Below are 23,974 nucleotides of genomic sequence, written 5' to 3'. Positions count from 1 at the left end.
GTTTCTTTGTTATCATGTTTCTAAGACTTGTGTGCTATTTATTTTTTCAGAGAGATAGAATAATTATTGATTTTATAGAATAAATTTTTGAATGACACTTTACATTAGAAAGAAAATTATAATTAATCTTAATTTTGGAAAGTTTATTTTCAGACATATATTTTGAATGTATTTGATTAAGATTATAAAATTAAATTCACCTTTGGTTATAGTTGAAGAAAATCAGGTTTGTGATTATAATAGATTACAATATGAAATAAAGTATTTTAATACATCTTAATTTGCATTTTAATAATTATTTTGTGGTATATTTTATTTTCATTTTCTTTATTGTTATTCAAGTACAATTGTCTCCATTTTCCCCTTGCTACTTCCCCCTGCCCCACCTTTGATCCTACCCCCACCCCCTTCCTGGCTTTGTCCATGTGTCCTTTATATATGTTCCTTGACAACACTTCTTCTTTTAACCCCCTTTATTCCCTTCTCCAATCCCTTCTGGTTATTGCCAGTTTGTTCTTTATTTCAGTGTCTCTGGTATATTTTCTTGCTTGTGTTTTATTGGTTTGGTTAGGTTCCAGTTATAGGTGAGATCATATGGTATTTGTCTTTCACCACCTGGCTTTCTTCACTTAGCACAATGTTCTCCAGATCCATCCATGCTATCACAAAGGGTAGGAAGCTGCATAGTATTACATTGTCTAAATATACCAGTTTTTTGATCCATTCATTTCTTTTTTTTTTTTAAGATTTTATTTATTTATTTTTAGAGGGGAAGGAGAGAGGGAGAGAAACATCAATGTATGGTTGCCTTTTGTGCATCCCCTGCTGGTAGTTAGCCTGCAAGGAACCGGTTTGCAACCCAGACATGGGCATGTGCCCTGACTGGGAATCGAACCGCGATCGTCTGGTTCGCAGGCCCGCGCTCCATCCACTGAGCTACGCCAGCCAGGGCTTGATCCATTCATTTCTTGATGGGCACTTAGGTTGCTTCCAACACTTGACAATTGTAAATTGTGCTGCTATGAATATTGGGGTGCATAGGTTCTTTTGAATTGGTGTTTCAGGGTTCTTAGGGTATAATTCCAGCAGTGGAATTGCCTGGTCAAAAGGTAGTTCCATTTTTAGTTTACTGAGGAAATTCCATACTGCTTCCCACAGTGGCTACATCAGTCTGCATTCCCAACAACAGTGGACTAGGGTTCCTTTTCTCCACAACTTTGCCATCACTTGTTTGATGATTTGGTTATGATGGCTATTCTGACTGGTGTTGATATAGCTCTACCTTATATGATATATATTTAATTTCATTTGTAGCATTTCTTGATCTTGTGTTTCTTTAAATGTAGCTAAATTATTTAGCCAATTCTTCACTGTTTTCAAAAGCACAATTTTAAATTAGGAATGATACAGAGCACAAATCTTAGTTTTACTTTTGTTATTTGCTTTTTTGGGGGTAACATATATTCCAAAATAACTATTAATTGAAGATAATTTATGAAAACATATGAGGCTCTTTTTTGGTAATTGTTTCATTTTTATTAAGGTATAATTGACATATAACATTGTTAGTTTTAAGTATGCAATATAATGATTTCATGTGTACTGCAAAATGATCACCACAATATATCTAGTTAACATCTGTTACCATGCATAATTACAATTTTTTTGTTCTTGAGATAGGGACTTTTAAGATCTTTTTTCTTAGAAACTTTCAAATATGCAATGCAGTATTATTAATTATAGTCACTGTGCTGTACATTGTATCCCCATGACTTATTTGTTTCATTACTGGAAGTTTGTACCATTGACCTCCACCTCCCCACCACCCATACTTCTGGCAACCACCACTCTGTTCTCTGTATTTATGACCTTATTTTGTGTATGTGTGTGTGCATGTGTGTATGTGTGTGTGTGTGTGTGTGTGTGTGTGTGTGTGTATATTCCTATATATATATTTAGGTTATATATATATATATATATTCCTATATATATATTTAGGATATATATATAAGTGAGATCATGGGGTATCTGTTTGACTTATTTCATTTAGGATAATGCCCTTAAGATCCATCCATGTTGTTGTGAGGGGCAAAATTTTTCTTTTTTATGGTTAAATAATATTTTATTGTGTGTGTATGTATATATGTATATATATGTGCATATATAGATATCAGTTAACACACACACATACACCACTTTTGCTTTATTCATTTAGTTATCAAGTTAAGTTGTTTTCACATCTTTGCTGTTAAAAATAATGTTGCAATGGACATGGGAGTGCGGGTGCCTTTTGGGTTAGTATTTTTGTTTTCTTTAGATAAATAACTAGATGTGGAATTGTTGAACATTATGGTAGTTCTCTTTTTATTTTTTTATTTTTATTTTTTTTAATATAGTTTATTGATTATACCATTACAGTTGTTCTATTCCCCCCTTAATTCCCCTCCACCCGCCCACTCCCTCCCCCACCCTTCTCCCCCTTAGTTTATAACCACGTGTCTCAACTTCTTTAGATTCTATATTTCCCCCACTATTCTCACCCTCCCCCCTATCTATTTTCTACCTACCATCTATGCTATTTTCTGTGCCTTCTCCCCCCTTCTCCTCCTCCCACGCCCCTGTTTCTAACCCTCCATGTGTTCTTCATTTCTATGGTTCCACTCCTGATCTAGCTGTCCTCTTGGTTTGCTTTTGTTTTAGGTGTGGTTGTTAATAACTGTGTGTTTGCTGTCCTTTCACTGTTGATATTTTTCATCATCTCTTTCTTATATAAGTCCCTTTAGCATTTCATATAATAAGAGCTTGGTGATGATGAACTCCTTGAACTTGACCTTGTCTGAGAAGCACTTTATCTGTCCTTCCATTCTAAATGAAAGTTTTGCTGGATAAAGCAATCTTGGCTGTAGGTCTTTGGATTTCATGACTTGGAATACTTCTTTCCAGCCCCTTCTTGCCTGTAAGGTCTCTTTTGAGAAATCTGCTGACAGTTCTATTTTTATTTTTTTAAGGAATTTCCATACTATTTTCCATACTAGCTGCACCAACTTACATTCCTACCAACAATGTACAAGGGTTTTCTTTTCTCTACAACTTCACCAACTCTTGTTATTTCTTGTCTTTTTGATCACAGTCATTCTAACATGTGTAAGTTGATATTTCTTTGTGGTTTTGATTTGCAGTTCTCTAATGATTAGCAATATTGGGCATCATTTTATACACCTATTGCCATCTATATGTTTTCTTGGGAAACATGACTACTCATCTTTTAAAAAACGCTTGTAATAGTTTCATTTTTATTTTTGAATTAAATTTGTTGGGTAACATTGGTTAATAAGGTTATATAGTTTTCATGTGTACAATTCTACATCATCTGTGTACTCTACTGTATGTCCACCACCCAAAGTCAAATCTTCCATTACCATATATTCAACCCCCTTTACCCTTTACCTCCATCCCAACCCCCCTTCCCTCTGGTTACCATCATACTGTTGTCTGTGCTTATGAGATTTTGCTTGTTCGTTTCTCCTATTTGTTCACTTGTTGCTTTTGGCTTCATATCCCACATATGGTGGAAATCATATGCTTCTTTTTCTTTCTCACTTTTTCACTTAGCATGATATTCTCAAGATCCATTCATGTTGTTACAAATGGCAGTATTTCATCTTTTCTTATGGCTGAGTAGTATTCTGTTGCATATATGTATCACATCTTCTGCACTTGATCTTAGCCAAAAGGCCGAGAAGCGATGTACCACATCTTCTTTATCAAAGTCATCTAGCAAAGGATCCTTCAATTGTTTCCGTGTCTTGGCCACCATGACTAATGCTGTAATCAACATAGGGGTGAATATATATTTCCAGATAAATGCTTTGAAAGTTCTCAGGTAGATACCCAAAAAAGCGTTGATGTGTCACAAGATGACCTTATTCTTAATTTATTGAGAAACCTCCGTGCTGTTTTTCATAGTGGCTATACCAGTTTATCTTCTCACCAACAGTGAACGAGGGTTCATTTTTCTCCACAACCTCTCCAGTACTTGTTATTACTTAGCCATTGTAACAGGTGTGAAGTGGTAATTTTTTTTTAGTTTTGATTTGTATTTGATAGCTAGTGAAGTTGAGCATTTTTTCATGTATCTCTTGGTCATTTGTGTGTCTTCTTGGGAGGGAATTCCGTTCAGGTCCTTTGCCCACTTTTTAATTAGATTGTTTCCTTGGTATTCAGCTGTATGAGTTCTTTATATATTTTGGATATTAATGTCTTCTTGAAGCTGTTGTTTGCAAATATCTTCTCCCATTCGGTTGGTTGCCTTTTTGTTTTGCTGGTGTTTTCTTTTGCTGTGCCGAAGCTTTTTAGTTTGATATAGTCCCATTCATTTACTTTTGTCTTTATTTCCCTTGTCTTGGGGTCAAATCCATAAATTCTTCTCTAAGACCAACATGAATAAGTTTAGTACCTATGTTTTCTTTTATGTAATTTATTGTTTCAGATCTTATATTTAGGTGTTTGATTTAGTTTGAGTTAATTTTTGTATGTGGGGACAAAAAATAGTCTAGTTTTATTGTTTTGCATGTGGCCTTCCAATTTACCCAGCACCATTATTGAATGGGTTTTCCTTTTACCATTGTATGTTTTTGGCTCCTTTGTTGAAAATTATTTGCCCACATACACATGGGTTTATTTCTTGGCTCTCATTTTTGTTCCATTGGTATGTATGTCTCTTTTTCTTACAGTATCATGCTGTGTTGATTATTGTTGCTTTGTACTATAATTTAAAGTCAGTGTGATGCCTCTTTTTACATTCTTTTTTAAAAGTATTTTTTATTGATTATGCTATTACAATTTTCCCAATTTTTCCCTCTTTATCCCCCCTCTGCTCTGCAGCCCCAACCCTCCAGCATTCCCACACTCCTTAGTCCATGGGTTGCACATACAAGTTCTTTGAGTTCTCTGTTTCCTATACCGATTTTATCTCTCCCCATCTATTTTATGCCTATGAATTATGATTCTTCTCTGTACCCTTTCCCCCCATTTCTGCCCTCCTCCTCCATGTGATGTCCATTTCTCTGATCTGTTCTTGTTCTAGGTGTTTGCTTAGTTTTTGTTTTCATTGTTATTCTTTTCTTGTAGGTTCATTTTGTTGACGGTTGTGAGTTTATTGTCATTTTATTGTTCATATTTTTTACTTTCTTTTTCTTAGATAAAGCCCTTTAATATTTCATATAATAAGGGCTTGGTGATGATGAACTCTTTGAACTTGACCTTATCTTGCAATCACTTTATCTGCCCTTCCATTCTAAATGAAAGCTTTACTGAATAGAGTAATCTTGGATATAGGTCCTTGTCTTTCATGGCTTCGAATACTTCTTTCCAGCCCCTTCTTGCCTGCAAGGTTTCTTTTGAGAAATCAGCTGATAGCCTAATGGGAACTCCTTTGTAGGTAACTGTCTCCTTTTCCCTTGCTGCTTTTAAGACTCTTTCATTGTCTTTAATCTCAGGTAACTTAATGATGTTGTCCTTTGGTGTGTTCCTCTTTGGGTCCATCTTCTTTGGGACTCTCTGAACTTCCTGGACTTCCTGGAAGTCTGTTTCCTTCACCATATTGGGAAAGTTTTCCTTCACTATTTGTTTAAATAAGTTTTCATTTTTTTGCTGTTGTTCTCCTTTTGGCGCCCCTGTAAGTTGGGTATTGGAATATTTTGGATATTCCTAGAGGTTTGTCCTTCTCTTTTCACTTTTTTGAATTCGTATTTCTTCATTCTGCTCTGGTTGGCTATTTATTTTTCCTTTGTGTTCCAAATTGTTGATTTGAGTTTGCTTTCCTTCTTGTCACTGTTAGTTCCCTAAATATTTAGCTTTATTTCATTTTGGGTATCTTTCATTTGTTTTCTCATTTTTCAATGAGAAAAATGAGAAATTCTCATTCATATAGGTTGGCTGTCTCCTCATCACTTAGCTCTTTTTCTGAAGCTTTACTCTGTTCTTTCATTTGGACCATATTTCTTTGTCTTGTCACACCTGTTTAGTTGTAAGGGGGCAGGGCCTTAGGTATTCATCAGGGCAGGGCAACCCTCCTTGCTGCGCTGCAGCACTGCCTGTGGGGGAGGGACCAGAGAGGGAACAATGCAGCTCATCTACTCACCTCTAGCCCACTTTCCGATGAACTCTTGTATGAGACTGGGAATTTCTGTCAATGTGGCAAGTGTTGTACTCTACAGTCAACTCTGAGTCTTAGTTTTGCCTTCAGCCAGCCCAGCTTGCTCGGTCTGCTGCCTTGCCCCACTTTTTTACAGTGGGCCCTGCCTGAACTGTGGGTTCTTACAGGTCTGGTTGTTCTGGTTGATTTTTTTCTTTAATTCCTTGGTTGTTGGACATTCCATGTCATTGGATTTTCTGATGTTTCTGGTTGTTTATTGATTTTAGATTGGTTGTGTGGGGAAATGAAGGGTTTCTACCTATGCCTCCATCTTGGCAGGAACTCTCTCCATTTACATTCTTTTCTAAAAACTACTTTGGCTATTTGGGGTCTTTTGTGGTTCTATACAAGTCTGATGATTTTTATTCTTCTTCTTTAAAAAATATCACTGGGACTTTGATGGGGATTGCATGAGATCTGTATATTGCTTTGGGTAATGTGGATGTTTTAACTGTTTTAATTTAATCCTTTCAGTCCATGAATAGGGAGTATATTTTCATTTCACATGTCTTTCCATCTCTTTCAACAATTCTTTGTAGTTTTCAGTACATAGGTCCTTTTCTTAAGTTTGTTTGTAGGTATTCTTTCTGTTGCAGTTGCAAAAGAAATAATTATTTGTTTTTCCTCAAATTTTATTAGCATGTTGTTAGTATATATGGTTTTTATATTGGTTTTGATTTTGTATCCTGCAACTTTATTGTTTTTGTTTATCATTTATAATAGTATTTTGTGGAATCCTTAGGGGTTTCTATATAGAGTCATGTCATCTGTAACGAAGTGACAGTATTACTTATTTAATCCCAATATTGATGCCTTTCATTCTTTCTCCCTTGCTTGATTGCTCTGGATAGAACATTCAGTACTATGTTTAATAAGAATGGTGCAAGTAGATATCCTTATCTTGTTCCTGATCTTAGAGGAAAAGCTTTCAGTTTTTCACCAATAGCATACTCATGCTATTAGCTGAGAGTTTGTCATATAGGGCCTTTATTGTGTTGAGGTACTTTCTTATATACTTATTTATTGAGTATTTTAATCATAAAGGATGTTATATCCTATTAAATGCTATTTATGCATCTATTGATTTGATCACCTAATTTTTTAATCTTTATTTTGTTAATGTGGTATATTGTAGTGATCAGTTTGTATTTGTTGAATCATCCTTGTTCCCCTGGCATGAACTCTACTTGATTGTGATATACAATTTTAAAATGTAATATTGTATTCAATTTGCTAGTATTTTGTTTAAGAGTTTTGCATCTGTGTTCTTCAGAGAAGAAGAGTCTTTAGTTTTGTGTGTGTGTGTGTGTGTGTGTGTGTGTCTGTATGTGTTATCCTTGCCAGATTTTAGTGTCACGGTTGTATTGGTATCAAAAAATATGTTAAGAAGTGTTACCTGTTTTTAAAATTTTTTGTAAGAATTTGAGGAGGATAGGTATCAAGTCTTTTGAATTTTTTTTATTGATTGATTTTTACTGAGGGAGAAGAGGGTAGAGGGTGAGGATGGGGAGAGAGAAAGAGAGCAAGAGAAACAGAAACTTCGATTTGTTCTTCCACTTATTTATTATGCACTCATTGGTTGATTTTTGTACATAACCTAAGATGGAATAAAATCTGCTACTCTAACAAACTAAGCTACCTGTCCAGGCTCAAATTTTCTTTGAATGTTTGGTAGAATTCAGTAGTGAAGCCATGTGGTCCTGGACTCTTACTTTTTGGGAGGTTTCTTCAGAAGGTTGTTTCACTTTCCTCACTGTTGATTGATCTTTTGAGATTTTTCAGTTCTTCATGATTTAGTCTGGGAAGGCTATAAGGTATATTTCTAGAAACTTATCCATTTCTTCTAGGTTACTGAATTTGATGGCATATAGTCTTTCATAGTATTCTACTGCGATCCTCTGTAATGTTGGTGGTAACATTTAGCTGCCTATTGAGATCTTCTATTCATTTTTAACTTCAGTGGGGTGTTTTGCATTTAAGTTGTATGAGTTCTTTATGTATTTTGGATATTAACTCCTTATGAGATATGTGATTTGCATTTATTTTCTCTTATTGAGTAGATTGCCTGTTTCATTTTAGTTATGGGTTTTTTTGCCATAAAGAAGACTTTTAGTTTGATGTAGTACTTGTTTATTTTTGCTTTTGTTGTTTTTGCTTTTGGTATCAGATTAAAAATATCTCCAACACTAGTGTCAAACAGCTTACCACCTGCACTTTTCACGGACTTTTATTTCAGGTCTTCATTGAAGTCTTTAGTCCACTTTGAGAAAAATTTTGAGGATGATTTAAGATAGTTGTCAAGTTTTCATTTGTATGTAGCTACCCAGTTTGTCAGCACCACCTGTTTAATAGACTGTCTTTTCTTTATTCTTAATTCTTGGTTTCTTCTCATAAATTAATTGATGATATATGTGTGGGTTTATTTCTAGAGTCTCTATTCTGTTTCACTGATTTGTGTTTCTGTTTTTCTGGCAATCTTACTTACTACTATTTTGATTACTTTAGCTTTGTTATGTGGTTTGAAATCAGGGAGTGTGATGGCTCCAGCTTTGGTTTTGTTTTCAAGATTGCTTTGGATATTTGATTTCTTCTAGGATTCCATACAATTTTAAGATTGTTTATTTCTTTTATGTGTGTCTTCCTCAATTTCTTAATCAGTGTCTTGCAGTTTGCACTATGTAGGATCTCATCTTCTGGGTTAAATTTCTTACTAGGTATATAATTCCTTTTGGTGAAATCATAAATGGAATTATTTTCTTAATTTCTCTTTGTCATAGTTTGTTATTAGTGTATAGAAGCACAAGTGACTTTTGTATATTGATATTGTATCCTGCAACTTTACTGAATTTTATTTATTAGTTATAAGAGTTTTTAGATGGAGTCTTTAGGGTTTTCTATATATCGATTCATGGGGGGCCCAAATAATCTGGAACTTATTTATAAAGAATTGTGTATTTATGTGGGGGAGCTTTTCCCACAGAGCCCCTCATCTGCCACAAATGAAAATAAGTCTACCAAGACATGATCTACTTAGGGAGAAAAGGTAGCCATTCTCAAAGGAGAAGGACCAAGACCCTTTTCCTCAATGGGCTTTTATTGCCTTCATTTTGCACAGGAATACAGGTAAAGCTCGCCAATCATTGTCAGGCAGTAAGGATAAACAATAGATAGCATACAAAGAACTATGAGGGCTTAATCTGAGTTGGGGTCTATTAGCTAAACAGCTACAAAACTTTGGGAAACATACTCATTTCCTGCTCTTACCCTTATCAGAAAATTGAGAGCATTTTTAGCAAAGCAGATTTCACAGGATTTTATGTATTCTTTCTTAGGCCTGATCACACTGGGGAACCCGCCCTTTCCAGCACAGGGCTACACTGCCCTCTGTCATTGTTTCAGGTTTAAGTCAGGCAGGGGAAGTAAGGCAGCCAAGAGATTGAGTGACATCTTGCAGACAGAATAAAGACTCAGGCTGTGTCAAAGCTGCGAGGCAAGAGTCCTTCACCCCCTTTTGCTATAGCCCCCCAAGTCCTTCCCTGGGGGCCTCCCATGATCATGCCTGTCTTAGGTCATCCCTCCCTTGAGGAATCTTACCTGTCATTGGCTAAGCGACCAAGCATGGGGGCCAGGCAGGGTGAAGTAAAAGAGGCAGAGGTGGTACCCCTGCCAGGGAGATAAGCTTTGTCTCAGTGGCTTATGGTCTGAAGGTCACTCAGTCAGCCTTAGCCATGGGGGCGGGGTGGGGGGGGTGTTACAGCTTCTGAAACCAGGCAAATATATCCCAACATATTTATTCTTACATGTTTGAACTTCAGTCACCTTCAAAATATCCGCCATTTAATGGAATACAATTATCAAGATTTTCTTCCCATTGTCAAACAGTTTTTTATCTTGTGGATTTTGATGCCTTTTAGTGTTTCTGCTGTTTTTTGTTTTACCTCTTCCATATCAGCAAAATGTTTTCTTTTGAGGACTTTTTTATCCAGGGAAACAAACAAAAAAGTCCCTTGGGGGGAGATTGGGTAACTAGTGAATGTGGGGCATGGTCATTCCATTTTTGGTCAAAAACTGCTGAGCACTCAAGAGTGGTATGGGCAGGTGCACTCCTAAATCACTCATCATGAAATGGGAAAACACATGGAAAGAGTCTTTAAAAAAAATTTCACTGAAGGTGAATGCAGCCTCTCACAACAATATCAGCTGGTATACCAGTACATATAGGTTCTTAGAACACTCACTTAGCAGGGGGAGCCTTTACTACAAAGGGTGTGCCCTCCAGGAGATAATTCTGTTTTATATTGGATCCCTCCTGGTGTAGTATAATTTCACTTGAAAATAGTAACAGTTTTTCTTTTTCCTCTACATTTTAAGTGCTTTTTTGGTTTTACTGCATAATTGCTCTGATGAGGACCTCCAATACTGTGTTGGTGGGAGTGGTCATTCTTGTCTTGTTTCTGATCATGGAGAAAGCATTCAGCTTTCATCCAATGTTTATAGTGTTGGCTGTGGTCTCATCATGTATGCCCTTTATTTTGTTAACATATATTCCCTCCATGCATGTTCTGTTGAGAGTTATTACAATAATGTCATATTGTTATTATAATGTAAGTAATTATTTTTATGTTATAATAATTAAAATAATAAGAATTTTGTCAAATCCTTTTCTGTATCTGTTCAGAAGAGGATCATATGATTTTTGTCTCTTTCTCCTTTTTTATGTTTTTTCCTGTTTTAAAATTGTTTTTCCAAGTAAAGTCGTTTCCATTACCCCCCATACGCTCCCCCCACCCCACCCAATTCCAGCTACCACCCTCAGTCCTACACCCCTATGGCTTTGTCCATGGGTCCGTTGTACACATACCTTGACAACCCAATCCTCCTTACTCCTGTTATCCTCCCCTCCTCTCTTCTGGCCACTAGGTCAGTGTGTTCTTTATTCCAATGCCTCTGCTTATATTTTCCTTGCTTGTTTGTTTTATTGATCAGGTTCTTGCTTATAGGTGAAATCATACAGTATTATTCTTTCACCACCTGGCTTATTTCACTTAGTATAATGCTCTCCAGTTCCACCAGTGCTGTTCCAAAGACTAGGAGCTTCATCTTTCTGCTGCATAGTATTCCGTTGTTTAAATATACCAGTTTTTTGATCCATTCATTTCCTGATGGGCACTTAGGTTGCTTCCAATGCTTGGCAAGTGTAATTTGTGCTGCTATGAATACTGGGGTGCATAGGTTCTTTTGAATTAGTGTTTCAGGATTTTTAGGGTATAATCCCAGCTGTGGAATTGCCAGGTCAGAAGGCAGTAACATTTTTAGTTTACTGAGGAACTTCCATACTGTTTTCCACAGTGGCTGCCCCAGTCTGTATTCCTACCAACAGTGCACTAGGGTTCCCTTTTCTCTATAAACTCGCCAGCACTTGTTGTTTGTTGATTTGTTTATGATGGCCATTCTGGCCAGTGTGAAGTAGTAACTCACTGTGGTTTCAACTTGCATCTCTCTGATGGCTAGTGATGCAGAACATTCGTTCTGGACCCTCCATATGTCCTCCTTGGATAAGTGTCTATTTAGGTTTTTTACCCATTTCTAAATTGCTTTGTTTGTCTTCCTGGAGTGGGGTCATGTGAGTTCTTTGTATATTTTGGATATCAAACCCTTGTATGAAGTATCATTGGCAAATATATTTTCCCATACTGTTGGTTCACTTTTCATTTTGCTGATGTTTTCTTTAGCTGTGCAGAAGCTTTTTATTTTGAGGAAGTACTGTTTGTTTATTCTTTCTTTTATGTTCCTTGCTCTAGGGGACATATCAATGAAAATATCGCTGTGTAGAATATCTGAGATTTTCCTGCCTATCTTCTTTTCTAGGACTTTTACAGGGTCACAACATACATAAGTCTTTTATCCACCTTGAGTTTATTTTTGTGCACGGTGTAAGTTGGTGGTTGAATTTCATTGTTTTTTATTTAGTTGTCCAGATCACCCAACACCATTTGTTGAAGAGGCTATTGTTAATATATTTTATGCTTCTGCTCAGTTTGTTGAATATTAATTGACCAGAAAAAGTTGCATTTATTTCTGATTTCTTTATTCTGTTCCATTGATCTGTGTGTCTGTTCTTATGACATTACCACGCTAGTTTGGTGCCTGTGGCATTGTAATATAGTTTGATATAAGGTTTGCTGATCCCTTGTACTTCGTTCTTCTTCTTTTTTAATTTTTTAAAATATATTTTATTGATTATGCCATTACAGTTGTCCTATTTCCTCCTCCTTCATTCCCCTCCACCCTGCACATCCCTCCTCCACCATTCCCCACCCTTTTGTTTATGTCCATGTGACACAAGTTCTTTAGATTCTATATTTCTCATACTATTCTTGCCCTGCCTCCTGTCTATTTTCTACCTACTCTCTATGCTACTTATTCTCTGTACCTTCTCCATACTTCTCCTCATCCCACTCCCCTGTTGCTAACCCTCCATGTGATCTCCATTTCTATGGTTCTGCTCCTGATCTAGCTGCCCTCTTAGTTTGCTTTTGTTTTAGGTGTGGTTGTTAATAACTTTGAGTTTGCTGTCCTTTCACTGTTCATATTTTTCATCTTCTTTTTCTTAGATAGGTCCCCTTAACATTTCATATAATAAGGGCTTGGTGATGATGAACTCCTTGAACTTGACCTTATCTGAGAAGCACTTTATCTGCCCTTGCATTCTAAATGAAAACTTTGCTGAATAGAGCAATCTTGGATGTAGGTCTTTGGATTTCATGACTTGGAATACTTCTTTCCAGCCCCTTCTTGCCTGTAAGGTCTCTTTTGAGAAATCAGCTGACAGTCTGATGGGAATTCCTTTGTAAGTAACTGTCCCATTATCTCTTGCTGCTTCTAGGATTCTGTCCTTCATTTTAATCATGGCTAATATAATTATGATGTGCCTTGTTGTGTTCCTCCTTGGGTCCAAATTCTTTGGAACTCTCTGAGCTTCCTGGATTTCCTGGAAGTCTATTGCCATTGCCAGATTGGGGAAGTTCTCCTTTATTATTTGTTCAAGTAAGTTTTCCACTCGTGGCTGTTCCTCATCCCCCTCTGGTACCCCTGCAATTTGGATGTTGGAATGTTTAAAGATGTCCTGGAGGTTCCTAAGCCTCTCCTCATTTTTTTTTGAATTCTTGTTTCTTCATTCTTTTTTGTTTGGTCATTTTTTTCTTCCTTCTGGTCCACTCCCTTGATTTGAATCTCAGTTTCTTTTCCAGCACTGTTGTTTTCCTGTGCATTTCCCTTCATTTCAATTAGGTTAGCCTTCATTTGTTCCTGTAATTTTTAACTAAATTCAACCAGTTCTGTGAGCATCCTGATCATCAGTGTTTTTGAATTATGCATCTGATAGGTTGGCTTTCTCTTGGTCTCTTATAATTACTGGCTCTGGGGCTTTGAGCTGTTCTTGAGCCATAATGTTTTGGTCTGTTCGCGCCTGTTGGGTATGAGGGGCAGAGCCTTAGATGTTCACCAGGGCTGGGCAACCCAGTTGCTGGATTGTTAGACTGTATGTGGGGGCAGGGTCAGAGAGGGGCAATGGCACTTGTTCACGCTCTCTCTTGGATTTTGGTCCCCTCTGCTGCTTCCTGTAAGCAACCTGGCCCCCCTGGTGCCGTCTCCCGGGTGTGTGGGCCTGTGCACCCTCCAGGACCCTGTGGGTCTCTCCAACAAACTCTCTGTGAGCCTTGGAACCTCTCACCCCAAAAGTCTTTCCAGTTGGTGCTTTCAGGCTCTAATTCCTGTTGCTGGGGCCCTAGCCTGAGTGGTCTGTCTCATGCTCACTCCTTTACTTGGTTTATGTGCGAGCAAATGTGTGACCACAGTCAGCCAGCAGCCTTGCAACCTCACTTGGTCTGCCTGTTTCCACCCCACACCTGAGATCTGCCAACCACCACCTGTGCTCCTGAGTCGGTCCGGCTGATCTTTCCTGCCTAACCATGCTCCGCCAGCTGCTGACTCGCCCCTCTTACCGGTCTGGATGAATACTTTGTTGTTGTTGTTGGACTTTTGTACAGTTCAATTTTCTGTGTTTTGGCTGCAGTTTTGTTACTAAAACTTTGTTATCTTTAAACTTGGTTGTGCAAGGAGGCACAGTGTTTCCACCTACACCTTCATCTTGGCCAGAAGCGTACTTTTTCCTTCTTTCTCAAAACTGCTACAGGTATTCAGGGTCATTTATGGTTCCATATACATTTGTGAAATGTTTGTTCTGTATCTGTGAAATAACATTGGTATTTTAATAGGGATTGTGTTGAATCTATAAATTGCTTTGGGTAGTATGGACATTTTGATGATATTAATTCTTCCAATCCAGGAACATGGTATATGCTTCTATTTATGTGTGTCTTGCTTAATTTCTTTCTCCAGTATTGTGTTGTTTTATTAGTAATATTCTTTTGTCTCTTCAGTTAGGTTTATTCCTAGGTACTTTATTTTTCTTGTTGCTATAGCAAATGGGATTTTTTCCTCATTTCTGTTTCTCATATTTTGTTGTTGATGTATAAAAATGCCTTGATTACCGAATATTAACTCTGTATCCTGGTGTTTTGCAAAATTCATTTATTAGGTTGAACCGTTTTTTAGTGGATTCTACAAGGTTTTCTATGTACACTATTGTGTTATCTGCAAAGAGGGACAGATTTACTTCCTCCTTTCCAATGTGGATGCCTTTTATTTCTTTTTCTTGTCTGATTGCTGTGGGTAGGACTTCCAATACTGTGTTGAACAGAAGCGATGAAAGCAGACATGTCTTGTCTGCTTTCCTTTGTCTTGTCCCTGATTATAGTGGGAATAATTTTAGTTTGTGCCCATTGAATATGATGTTGGCTGTACATTTTTTGTATATGGTCTGTATTATGTTGAGGTATACTTGCTCTCCTTCCAGTTTGCTGAGTTTTTGTGTCATAAATGGCTGCTGTACCTTATCAAATGTTTTTTTCTACATATGTTGATATGATCATGTAATTTTTGTCTTTCCTTTAGTTTATGTGATGTATTACATTTATTGATTTGCATATACTCTACAGCCCTTGCATCAAGTGGGATGAATCCCACTTGATCGTGGTGTATGATCTTTTTAACATATTGCTGAATGCAGTTTGCCAATATTTTGTTGAGGGTTTTAGCATCTATGTTCATCAGCCTGTACTTTTCTTTCTTTGTTGTGTCTTTAAACTGGTTTTGGGGTTAGGATAATGCTGGTCTCGTAAACAGATTTTGGGAGTCCATCTTCATGGAGGTTTTGAAATAGTCTGAGAAGGATATGGGTTACTTCCTTAAATGTTTTGTAAAATTCTCCTGTGAAACTGTCCAGTCCAGGGCTTTTGTGTGCTTGGGGTTTTTTGATTTGCTTGTATTTCACCAGCTGTTAATGGTCTGTTCAGGCTTTCTGCTTCTTTTTCATTCAGTTTTGGAAAGTTATATTTTTCTAGAAATTTGTTTCTGTCACCTAGGTTTTAAAATTTCTTGTCGTATAGTTGTTCATAGTGATTTCTTATAGTTCTTTGTATCTCTGGTATTCTAATCTCTCCTCTTTCATTTCTTATTTATTTGAGAGTTTTTTTTTCTTTATATCTTAATGAGCCTTCTTTTTTTTTTAAAGATTTTATTTATTTATCTTTAGAGGGGAAGGGAAGGAGAGAGGGAGAGAAATATCAATGTATGGTTGCCTTTGGTGTGTCCCCTGCCGGGAACTGGCTTGCAACCCAGGCATGTGCCCTGACTGGGAATCGAACCACGATCGTCTGGTTTGCAGGCCCACACTCAATCCACTGAACTACACCAGCCAGGGCTTAATGAGCCTTCTTAAAAGCTTGTTAATTTTGTTTATCTTTGCAAAGAACCAGTTCCTGGATTTATCGATTCTTTGAATTGTTCTTTTAGTCTCTTCGTTTGTTTGATATTGCTCTGATCTTGGTTATTTCCTTCCTTCTAGTTGCTCTCAGCTGTCTTTGTTGTTGTTCATCAAATTCTTGTAGGTACAGAGTTAGGTTGTTTATTTGAAATGTTTCCATCTTTTTTAGGTAGGCCTATATCGCTATGAACTTCCCTCTCAGAACTGCATTTTGTGTCCCCTAAGTTCTGGACTATTGTGTGTTAATTTTCATTTATTCCCAGAAACTTTTTTAAAAATATTTTTTATTTATTTATCTTTAGAGGGGAAGGGAAGGAGAGAGGGAGCTAAATATCAGTGTATGGTTGCCTCCCATGAGTCCCCTGCTGGGAACTGGCCTGCAACCCAGACATGTGGCCTGACTGGGAATCAAACCACAATTGTGTGGTTCGTGGGCCCGCGCTCAATCCACTGAGCTACACCAGCCAGGGCTTACTGCCTCTTTATTCCCCTAGTGACTTTAAGTATCCAAGTCTCTCCCGGTGTAGGTCTGTGACTCACTACTTTGGGTGGGGTGGGAGCTGTAAAGTCACAATCACTGACCTGGCTGTCTTCCTAAGCTGCTGTGGCAGCCTCGGTCTCTGGGGCAGGGCCCAGGGACTCTTTCGTTGTCCCACAAAATCTCCTTATGGTCCATTTTTAAATGTCCTCAGCAACTTTTGGCTTCCAGCATTTATCTCAGCTGGAATTTTGTTGGTTGTTCACTCGGTTCTTCAGAAGATTGGCTAGGTGTCCTAGTTCGATGCATGAGCCAAGTGGCTTTAGCTCCCACCTACCTCGCTGCCATCTTGTGGATGATTTTAATGTTTTAATGTGTTAATGTGGTATATTACATTGACTTATTTGTGGATCTTGAAGCATCCATGTATTGCTGGATTAAATCCCATTTGATCGTGATATATAATTCTTTTAATGTATTGTTGTTGAATTTGATTTAATAAGATTTTGTTGAGGATTTTTACATTTGTGCTCACCAGGAATATTAGCCTGTAGATTTTGATTTTTGAGGGGCATCTTTGTCTGGTTTTGGTATCAGGGTAATGCTCACCTTGTAAATTGGATTGGGAAGAGTTCACTCTTCTCTTTTTTTGGAAGAGTTTAACAAGGACTGATAATTCTTTGAATGTTTGATAGAATTTACCATTGAAGTTGTCTGGTCTTAGACTTTTGTTCATTGGGACATTTTCACTTCTCATTTGATCTCTTTACTATTAATAGATCTGAGTCTCTATTCAGGATTTTTATTCATGATTCAGTGTTGGAAGGTTGTATGTTTTTATGCATTCATTTCTTCTAGGTTGTTAGATTTGTTGGCATGTCATGGCTTATAGTAGTCTCTTATATTAGTCTCTTTGGCTTCCTATGGTATCAATACAATGTCTGTGATGTTTTTTTGTTTTTGTTTTTGTTTTTTTTGCTGCAGAGAAGAGCTAACAAATCTATTCTTCCCTGATCTATCTGCAGAAAATTTATATACTAGGGCTTTTATTTGTACTCTAGTGTTTTATGCTCACTAACATTTAAAAATGGAATTCATTATGTTCAGTGTTTAGTAATTTTTTATCTAGTTAGTGTGGGAATGTTCTTGTGGAAATGTTTTTGCAGTATAGATAATACGTTAATTTTAATTAAAAACATTCTCAACATTTCTGTTTTCCTTCTTGAAGAACTGCACAGTGAATCCAATGGAAAGTATCCTGAAAAGAGTGAAGGACATTGGATACATCTTTAAAGAGAAATTTGCTAAAGCTGTGGGCCAGGGATGTATAGATATTGGGTCACAGGTAACTTTAATTTTGATTACTGGTGTTATATTTCAGATGCAACATCTGTCCAAACTGCATAGACACTATTATGATATTGGTCTGATAGTATAAAATACTGGCAGACACTATATATTAGCTACACATGTATGCTGTTATTTATGGAAAACTTTATGGGAAAATGATTCTCATTTCTATAAAATCCAAGTGTAAACATGCAGAAAATCTTAGAGAAATAGTAGAAATTTTTTTAAATCAAGGAAAAGAAAAAATTATAATATTTGATGCTATTAAATATTTTTGCCTGTGCTTTGATGTCTACATTTAGAAATATTTGTGTATGCATATATACTTGTATGAATGGGATTATATATGCCAGTTATCAGTTATTTTAATATTTATTATTTAAGAAAATTTAAAATTATTGTTATTTAAGAAAATTTAAAACTAATAGAGTGTGGACACTGGATCAGAAACATCTAGTTTTATCATTTTGATCAGTCATTTAACTGCTCCGAAAGTCAGGTTTTTATATTTGTTGTTCTCTGTTGTATGGCATTAATGAGGTGATACATAAAGATATATTTGAGCCCTGGCTGGTGTAGCTCAGTGGATTGAGCACAGGCCTGCAAAGCACGCAATCGAGGTTCGATTTCTAGTCAGGGCACATGCCTGGGTTGCAGGCCAGTTCCCAGCAGGGGACTATCGAGAGGCAATCATACATTGATATTTCTCTCCTCTCCTTCCCTTCCTCTCTAAAGATAAATAAATGAAATCTTAAAAAAATAGATATATTTGAAAACTGTATTCTCCTATATATATTTATTTCAGTACAGTGAGTTTACATTTCAATGCCATAAGTTTTTTAACCAATTATATTTAATTTTCAATTGAATTCATTGCGGTGACATTGGTTTATAAAATCATATAGGTTTCACGGGTACAATCTATATAATACATCATCTATATATTGTATTGTGTGCTTACCACCCAAGCTATCCCCTACTTCCATCACTAACTATCCCCTCTTTTCTACCTATAAAGTTATTTTTGTTTGTACATGAAGTTTATATTCATAATTTGAAATGAAGGACTATAGTTTGAGCATGTGTGTTCTGCATGTGCATATCTCTAAAATTCAGTTATTTTTTTAACTAATGGTAACTAGTTATTAGGTTAAAATTTTTGCTGATAAGAGCAAAATCTGATTTTTGCTTTTGCCAATTTTATGGACAGTGTTCATTCTGTAAATCCTGGACAGCTATCTTGAAAATACATATTCTAGATTACAAAATGTCTTACAGTATGTAAAATAGTACCAAGCACATAAGTTTTATATATATATAAAAGCACATAGTTATATATATATTTATTTAAATATATGCAAACAAATTTTTATGTATAAATAAACTCAGCCCAAAATGCATTGAATGAAAACAAAGACTTCCCTCTTAACAGTTTATTGGGAATGTTAGCTATCGTTTTATACTTAAGTCTTGAGTTTTAAACAAGCTAGATTTCATGATTTCTTGTTAGCTATATTCCTAAGAAGATTCAGAAATGTGTTTCAAGAGACACTTCAAAGAAATTAATAATTGTGATTTTCTAAAATAGTGGGGATGGACCTGGAGGATATTATGCTAAGTGAAATAAGTCAGTCAGAGAAAGATAAACACCATATGATTTCACTCATATGTGGAATCAAGTAAACAAACTGAGCTAACAGGCAAAATAGAGACAGACTTGTAGATGGAGAGCAGGATGACAGCTGTTGCAGGGTGTTGGGGGTGGAGGGATTGTGCAAAAAGGAAATGACTCATGGACATGGACTACAGTGTGCTGATTCCATGGGGGAGGAGAAGGGGAAGTATAAGGAGGATGAGTGGTAATGGAAAAAATACAATAAAAAATCAATTACCAAAAAAAATGTTCAGAACACTTGAACAAACATTTGTAAAAATAAATATAGTGATGGAAAAAAAAAATAGTGCGGTCTAATTATTATTTTTTTATTCATAGCGATACAAACTTGGAGTTCGATTGTATTATCGAGTAATGGAATCCATGCTTAAATCAGTAAGTAAAAAAGAAAATAATAAAAAAATTAATGCTGACATAAAAATGGTTTCAATTAAACATTTTTTATTTGTTTTAGGAAGAAGAGCGATTATCCATTCAAAATTTTAGGTAAACTTTTTAGTTTTAGTAAAAGAATTTTTTCTTTTTATAGAATGAAGTGTTTCAAAATCACTTTTTTTTTATTCCTTTAGCAAACTCCTGAATGACAACATCTTTCATATGTCTTTGTTGGCATGTGCTCTTGAAGTTGTAATGGCTACATATAGCAGTAAGTTAAATTTTAGTAAATAAACATTTTAATTTAATTTAAAGTTAAAAAGACATCAGAGGTTTGATGAGTTTTTTGGGGGGAGGGATGTCATTAAGGTGAGTAAATATATATTTTAAGTCAGTATATTCTGAAGAATTTTAATGGTCACCACGAACTATTGATATTTAACTGGCTTATATTCTGAATTATTTCAGGTCATCTTGGGAATAGTATTTCACTAGGCTTCTATTCTGGGCTGTACTGAATCCAGGAAATGTACCTATTGAAATCCCTTCCATTACTTATAAGATTGTAAAATGCCAAAGGAATGAATACTGACGAGCAGCATCCACTGATATGGAAGCACTGCTATAGATAGACTCTATGATTACGTGACCAAAGATTGGAGCTAGAACCTGCCAGATAAACAGAAAGAAGCTACTGATAGTATTGTTTTTAATATAATTTTAAAGATATTATTTTGCAAATAACATTGTAAATGTAAAAAAAGCTTTTGTTTGCCAAAACGAAAGATTTATAAAAGCATACAAATACACAGTAAAAGAGAAACTTAAGACAAACATGAAAAATTGTGAATTTTCATTAATTACCAAGAAATGCACATTTAAAAGAGGTAACATTTTCTAAGTAATTAAATTAGCAAAATATTAAAGACTCTTTTCCTCTCTCGACCAGGGATTAATGAGAATTAAAATGGTAATACATTGATGGGTTAGATATTAAACCTGTCCCTCATATAAATTTGGGGAATGTAAACCTTTGAAAATTTGATACAAACTATGAGCCCTTAATCTAGGAAAATCATATGAGCACATACACTTAAAATTTTGAAAACTATTTTCTGGGAGTCTTGGGCTCCAAAATAAAAAATTTAAAAAAAATCTCTTCTGAATAAAAACAAATGTTTAGTTTTTTTATTGTTTTTATTTTTTGTTTGATAAAACCTTCCACCCTAAAATTATGTAGTTTAAGGCCTAACATTTCATACCTAAGTTACATTTTTTCTTTCATTTTTAGGAAGTACATCTCAGAATCTTGATACTGGAACAGATTTGTCCTTCCCATGGATTCTGAATGTACTTAATTTAAAAGCTTTCGATTTTTACAAAGTGATTGAAAGTTTTATCAAAGCAGAAGCCAACTTGACCAGAGAAATGATAAAACATTTAGAACGATGTGAACATCGAATCATGGAATCCCTTGCATGGCTCTCAGTAAGTAACTAGCTGAAATAAGTAAAGATATTTATATGCATTTGGCATATCTGCTGGTGAGCGATATTAGTTAAAATTTACCTCAAAAGCAAACATAAAATTTAATGAATAATGTGATTTTGGTATGTGGACCAAGAATCAAGTAAAATTATTGTAGAATGGAGTTTTCTTTTATTTGAGCTTCCTTGACCATCTGATACAGTGATTTATTTAGGAAAAGCTTTTCTTAAAGCATGGCATTTTAAAACGAAGCTGAATTAGTATGGAGATAATTTATTTGAAACAAAGGTGTCATGCTTGAAAATTTAAACATCTGCTCTTAAATTCCAACAAAATGATAAAAAAAATTTAAATCACCTATTTAGATGATTTAAAAGTACAGGTTTTTTAATTCAATTTTTTTTGGATTTTTTCCCATTGTTAAAAGTAGTCCAAAAACGTACACTATTGTTTAATTATAGATATTGCTTATAGATTATTTATAAGGCAGAAATCTTATTCTCTAGTTATTCTACTTATAGCATATAAGCTATTGATAGGGTTTTGTTTTAGTAAAGGGCACAGTGTTTACCTAGTAATAGTAAAAAATGTGGAGTTCCTCTATTATGCTCTTTAAATATGTATAGTTGAGTAAAGCTTTGTGAATCATCAGATTTGTAGATTAATGTGGAATTGGTTTCTTTTCAAATTTGTTACATGCTAGTATGTATCTTTTCATATGGAAATGGCAATGAAAAAATGAAGACTTCAGTTACATTAGAATCTTAATCTGTACATGTAACTATAATTTTAATTTTGGGATTTAAAAAAATGTAATGGCTAATGATAACTTATTTCTTAGTGTTTTCTTGATTGCCATATAGATAGTGGATAGAAAAAGAGGACAAGTTGTAAAAAAGATGTTACATTGCTATTCATTGAATTTAGTAACTCGTTTGTACAACTTTCACTATATAAGAAAAGGAGCAGTTAGGAGAAAATTCAAAGAGATTAAAAGTAGCAAAATAAATGAAACAATAAATAAAATACAGAGTACTTTTCAGAGGCTAATGTGCTCTCTCTTTGTAGAAATTGAAATGAAGACATTTACTGTATCATGTGAGAGTGACTATTTTCATTTCTTTTAGAGAATTACTTTTATTTCCCTCAGTAGGCCTCTGCTATATGCCTTGTATTCAGGTAGACATTGTGAGGATACAGGAAAGACATGGACTTTGAAAATTTTGGAGGAAAGAGTAGATATTTACTGTTTAGAAATTGCTGGTGCTCAAGCCTATTAAATTAGTGCATTTTACAGTGTTCTGGGGATTCTAAACAATATTCCTTTACTTCTGAGTCTATTTGGAGAAAAAGTGACATGCTCAAAGTCTGGCAAAGGTACATTTTATTAATAATATGAGGTAGAAGTCATAAACCTGTGAATTTGAAGGCTAAATGTTACCTCTTGGGGATGAAATTATAGACACTTTTTATTGTTATATTCTTAATGTTTGAATTTAAAAATCAACCCATATTACCTGTTTAATCATAAAAAGAATAGAGTGGTAGTGAGTAACTATGAAGATACGTCATGCCACACAAATAGAATACTGTAAATATTTTTCCTGTGAGAATAATTGACATTTTAGAGAAGGGATATACTACAGATATATTTGAGCTTTCACAGATTTTAAGTTTTTTTTAAAACTGAAGTGCAATGTATATGCTGAAAAGTATATAGCACAAATTATAGCTCAATGCATTTTTTACAAATTGAACACACCATGTTACCAGTGCCCCCAATTTAGAATCAGAGCAAATTTTCCTAGTCTTTTGATTCTGGTATCACAAGAATTTCTCATTAAACTCTAAATTGATAAAATCATATTTAAAGTGTTGTACCTAGGGAAACATTAAGTGAGGTACTACTTACCCTCCCAAACAATTTACTGGATGAAGATTTTTATAGTTTTATTTTTTGATATTTATTTCATTTATTTTTAATTTTTCATTTTCAATTACAATTGACATTTAATGTTCTATTAGTTTCAGATATACAGCTATTTATATAACTTAGGAAATGATAAATTTAGAACCCATATGACACTATATTTAGTTATTACAATATTATTGGCTATATTCCTTATGCTGTACTTTACATGCCTGTGTCTATTTTGAAACTGTCAATTTGTCCTTCTTAATCATTTCACCTTTTTTACCCAGTCCCATAAGTTTCTTCCATCTGGTATCAGTTCTGTATCTCTGAGTCTATTTCTGGTTGTTTGTTTGTCTATTCTTCATATTACACATCTAAATGAAATCATATGATAAATCATATGATTTTTCTTTCTCTGTCTGACTTATTTTATTTAGTGTAATACCCAGAAGGTCTATCCATGTTGCAAATAGTAAGATTTCATTATTTTATATGACTGAGTAGCATTTCATTGTATATATGTATGAGATCTTTATCCATTCATGTTTTATTCTATTTACTTTTTAAAATTGTATTTTGTTGATTATGCTATTACAATTGTCCTGGTTTCC

At 35.2% G+C, this 23,974-nt stretch overlaps 1 protein-coding gene across 3 annotated transcripts in view; it reads left to right on the top strand.

The window, feature by feature from the left end:
* RB1 (RB transcriptional corepressor 1) overlaps positions 1–23,974 on the top strand; it is a 282,066-nt gene that overhangs the window by 122,316 nt on the left and 135,776 nt on the right. For all 3 annotated transcript variants that reach the window (XR_005065830.1, XM_037041693.1, XM_037041700.1), the window contains 5 exons: positions 17,789–17,905; positions 19,904–19,960; positions 20,040–20,071; positions 20,155–20,231; positions 21,252–21,448. Coding sequence is in view for 2 of the 3 variants with exons in the window: in XM_037041693.1 (XP_036897588.1) it covers positions 17,789–17,905; positions 19,904–19,960; positions 20,040–20,071; positions 20,155–20,231; positions 21,252–21,448 (480 nt within the window). In the remaining variant the exon portion in view is untranslated. The remainder of the gene's footprint in view (positions 1–17,788; positions 17,906–19,903; positions 19,961–20,039; positions 20,072–20,154; positions 20,232–21,251; positions 21,449–23,974) is intronic.

This window comes from Sturnira hondurensis, unplaced genomic scaffold (genome assembly GCF_014824575.4).
Source record: "Sturnira hondurensis isolate 20B ecotype Veracruz unplaced genomic scaffold, ASM1482457v3 Scaffold0000549, whole genome shotgun sequence".
Classification (NCBI taxonomy): Eukaryota; Metazoa; Chordata; class Mammalia; order Chiroptera; family Phyllostomidae; genus Sturnira; species Sturnira hondurensis.
This window is presented reverse-complemented; position numbering and strand designations above follow the sequence as displayed.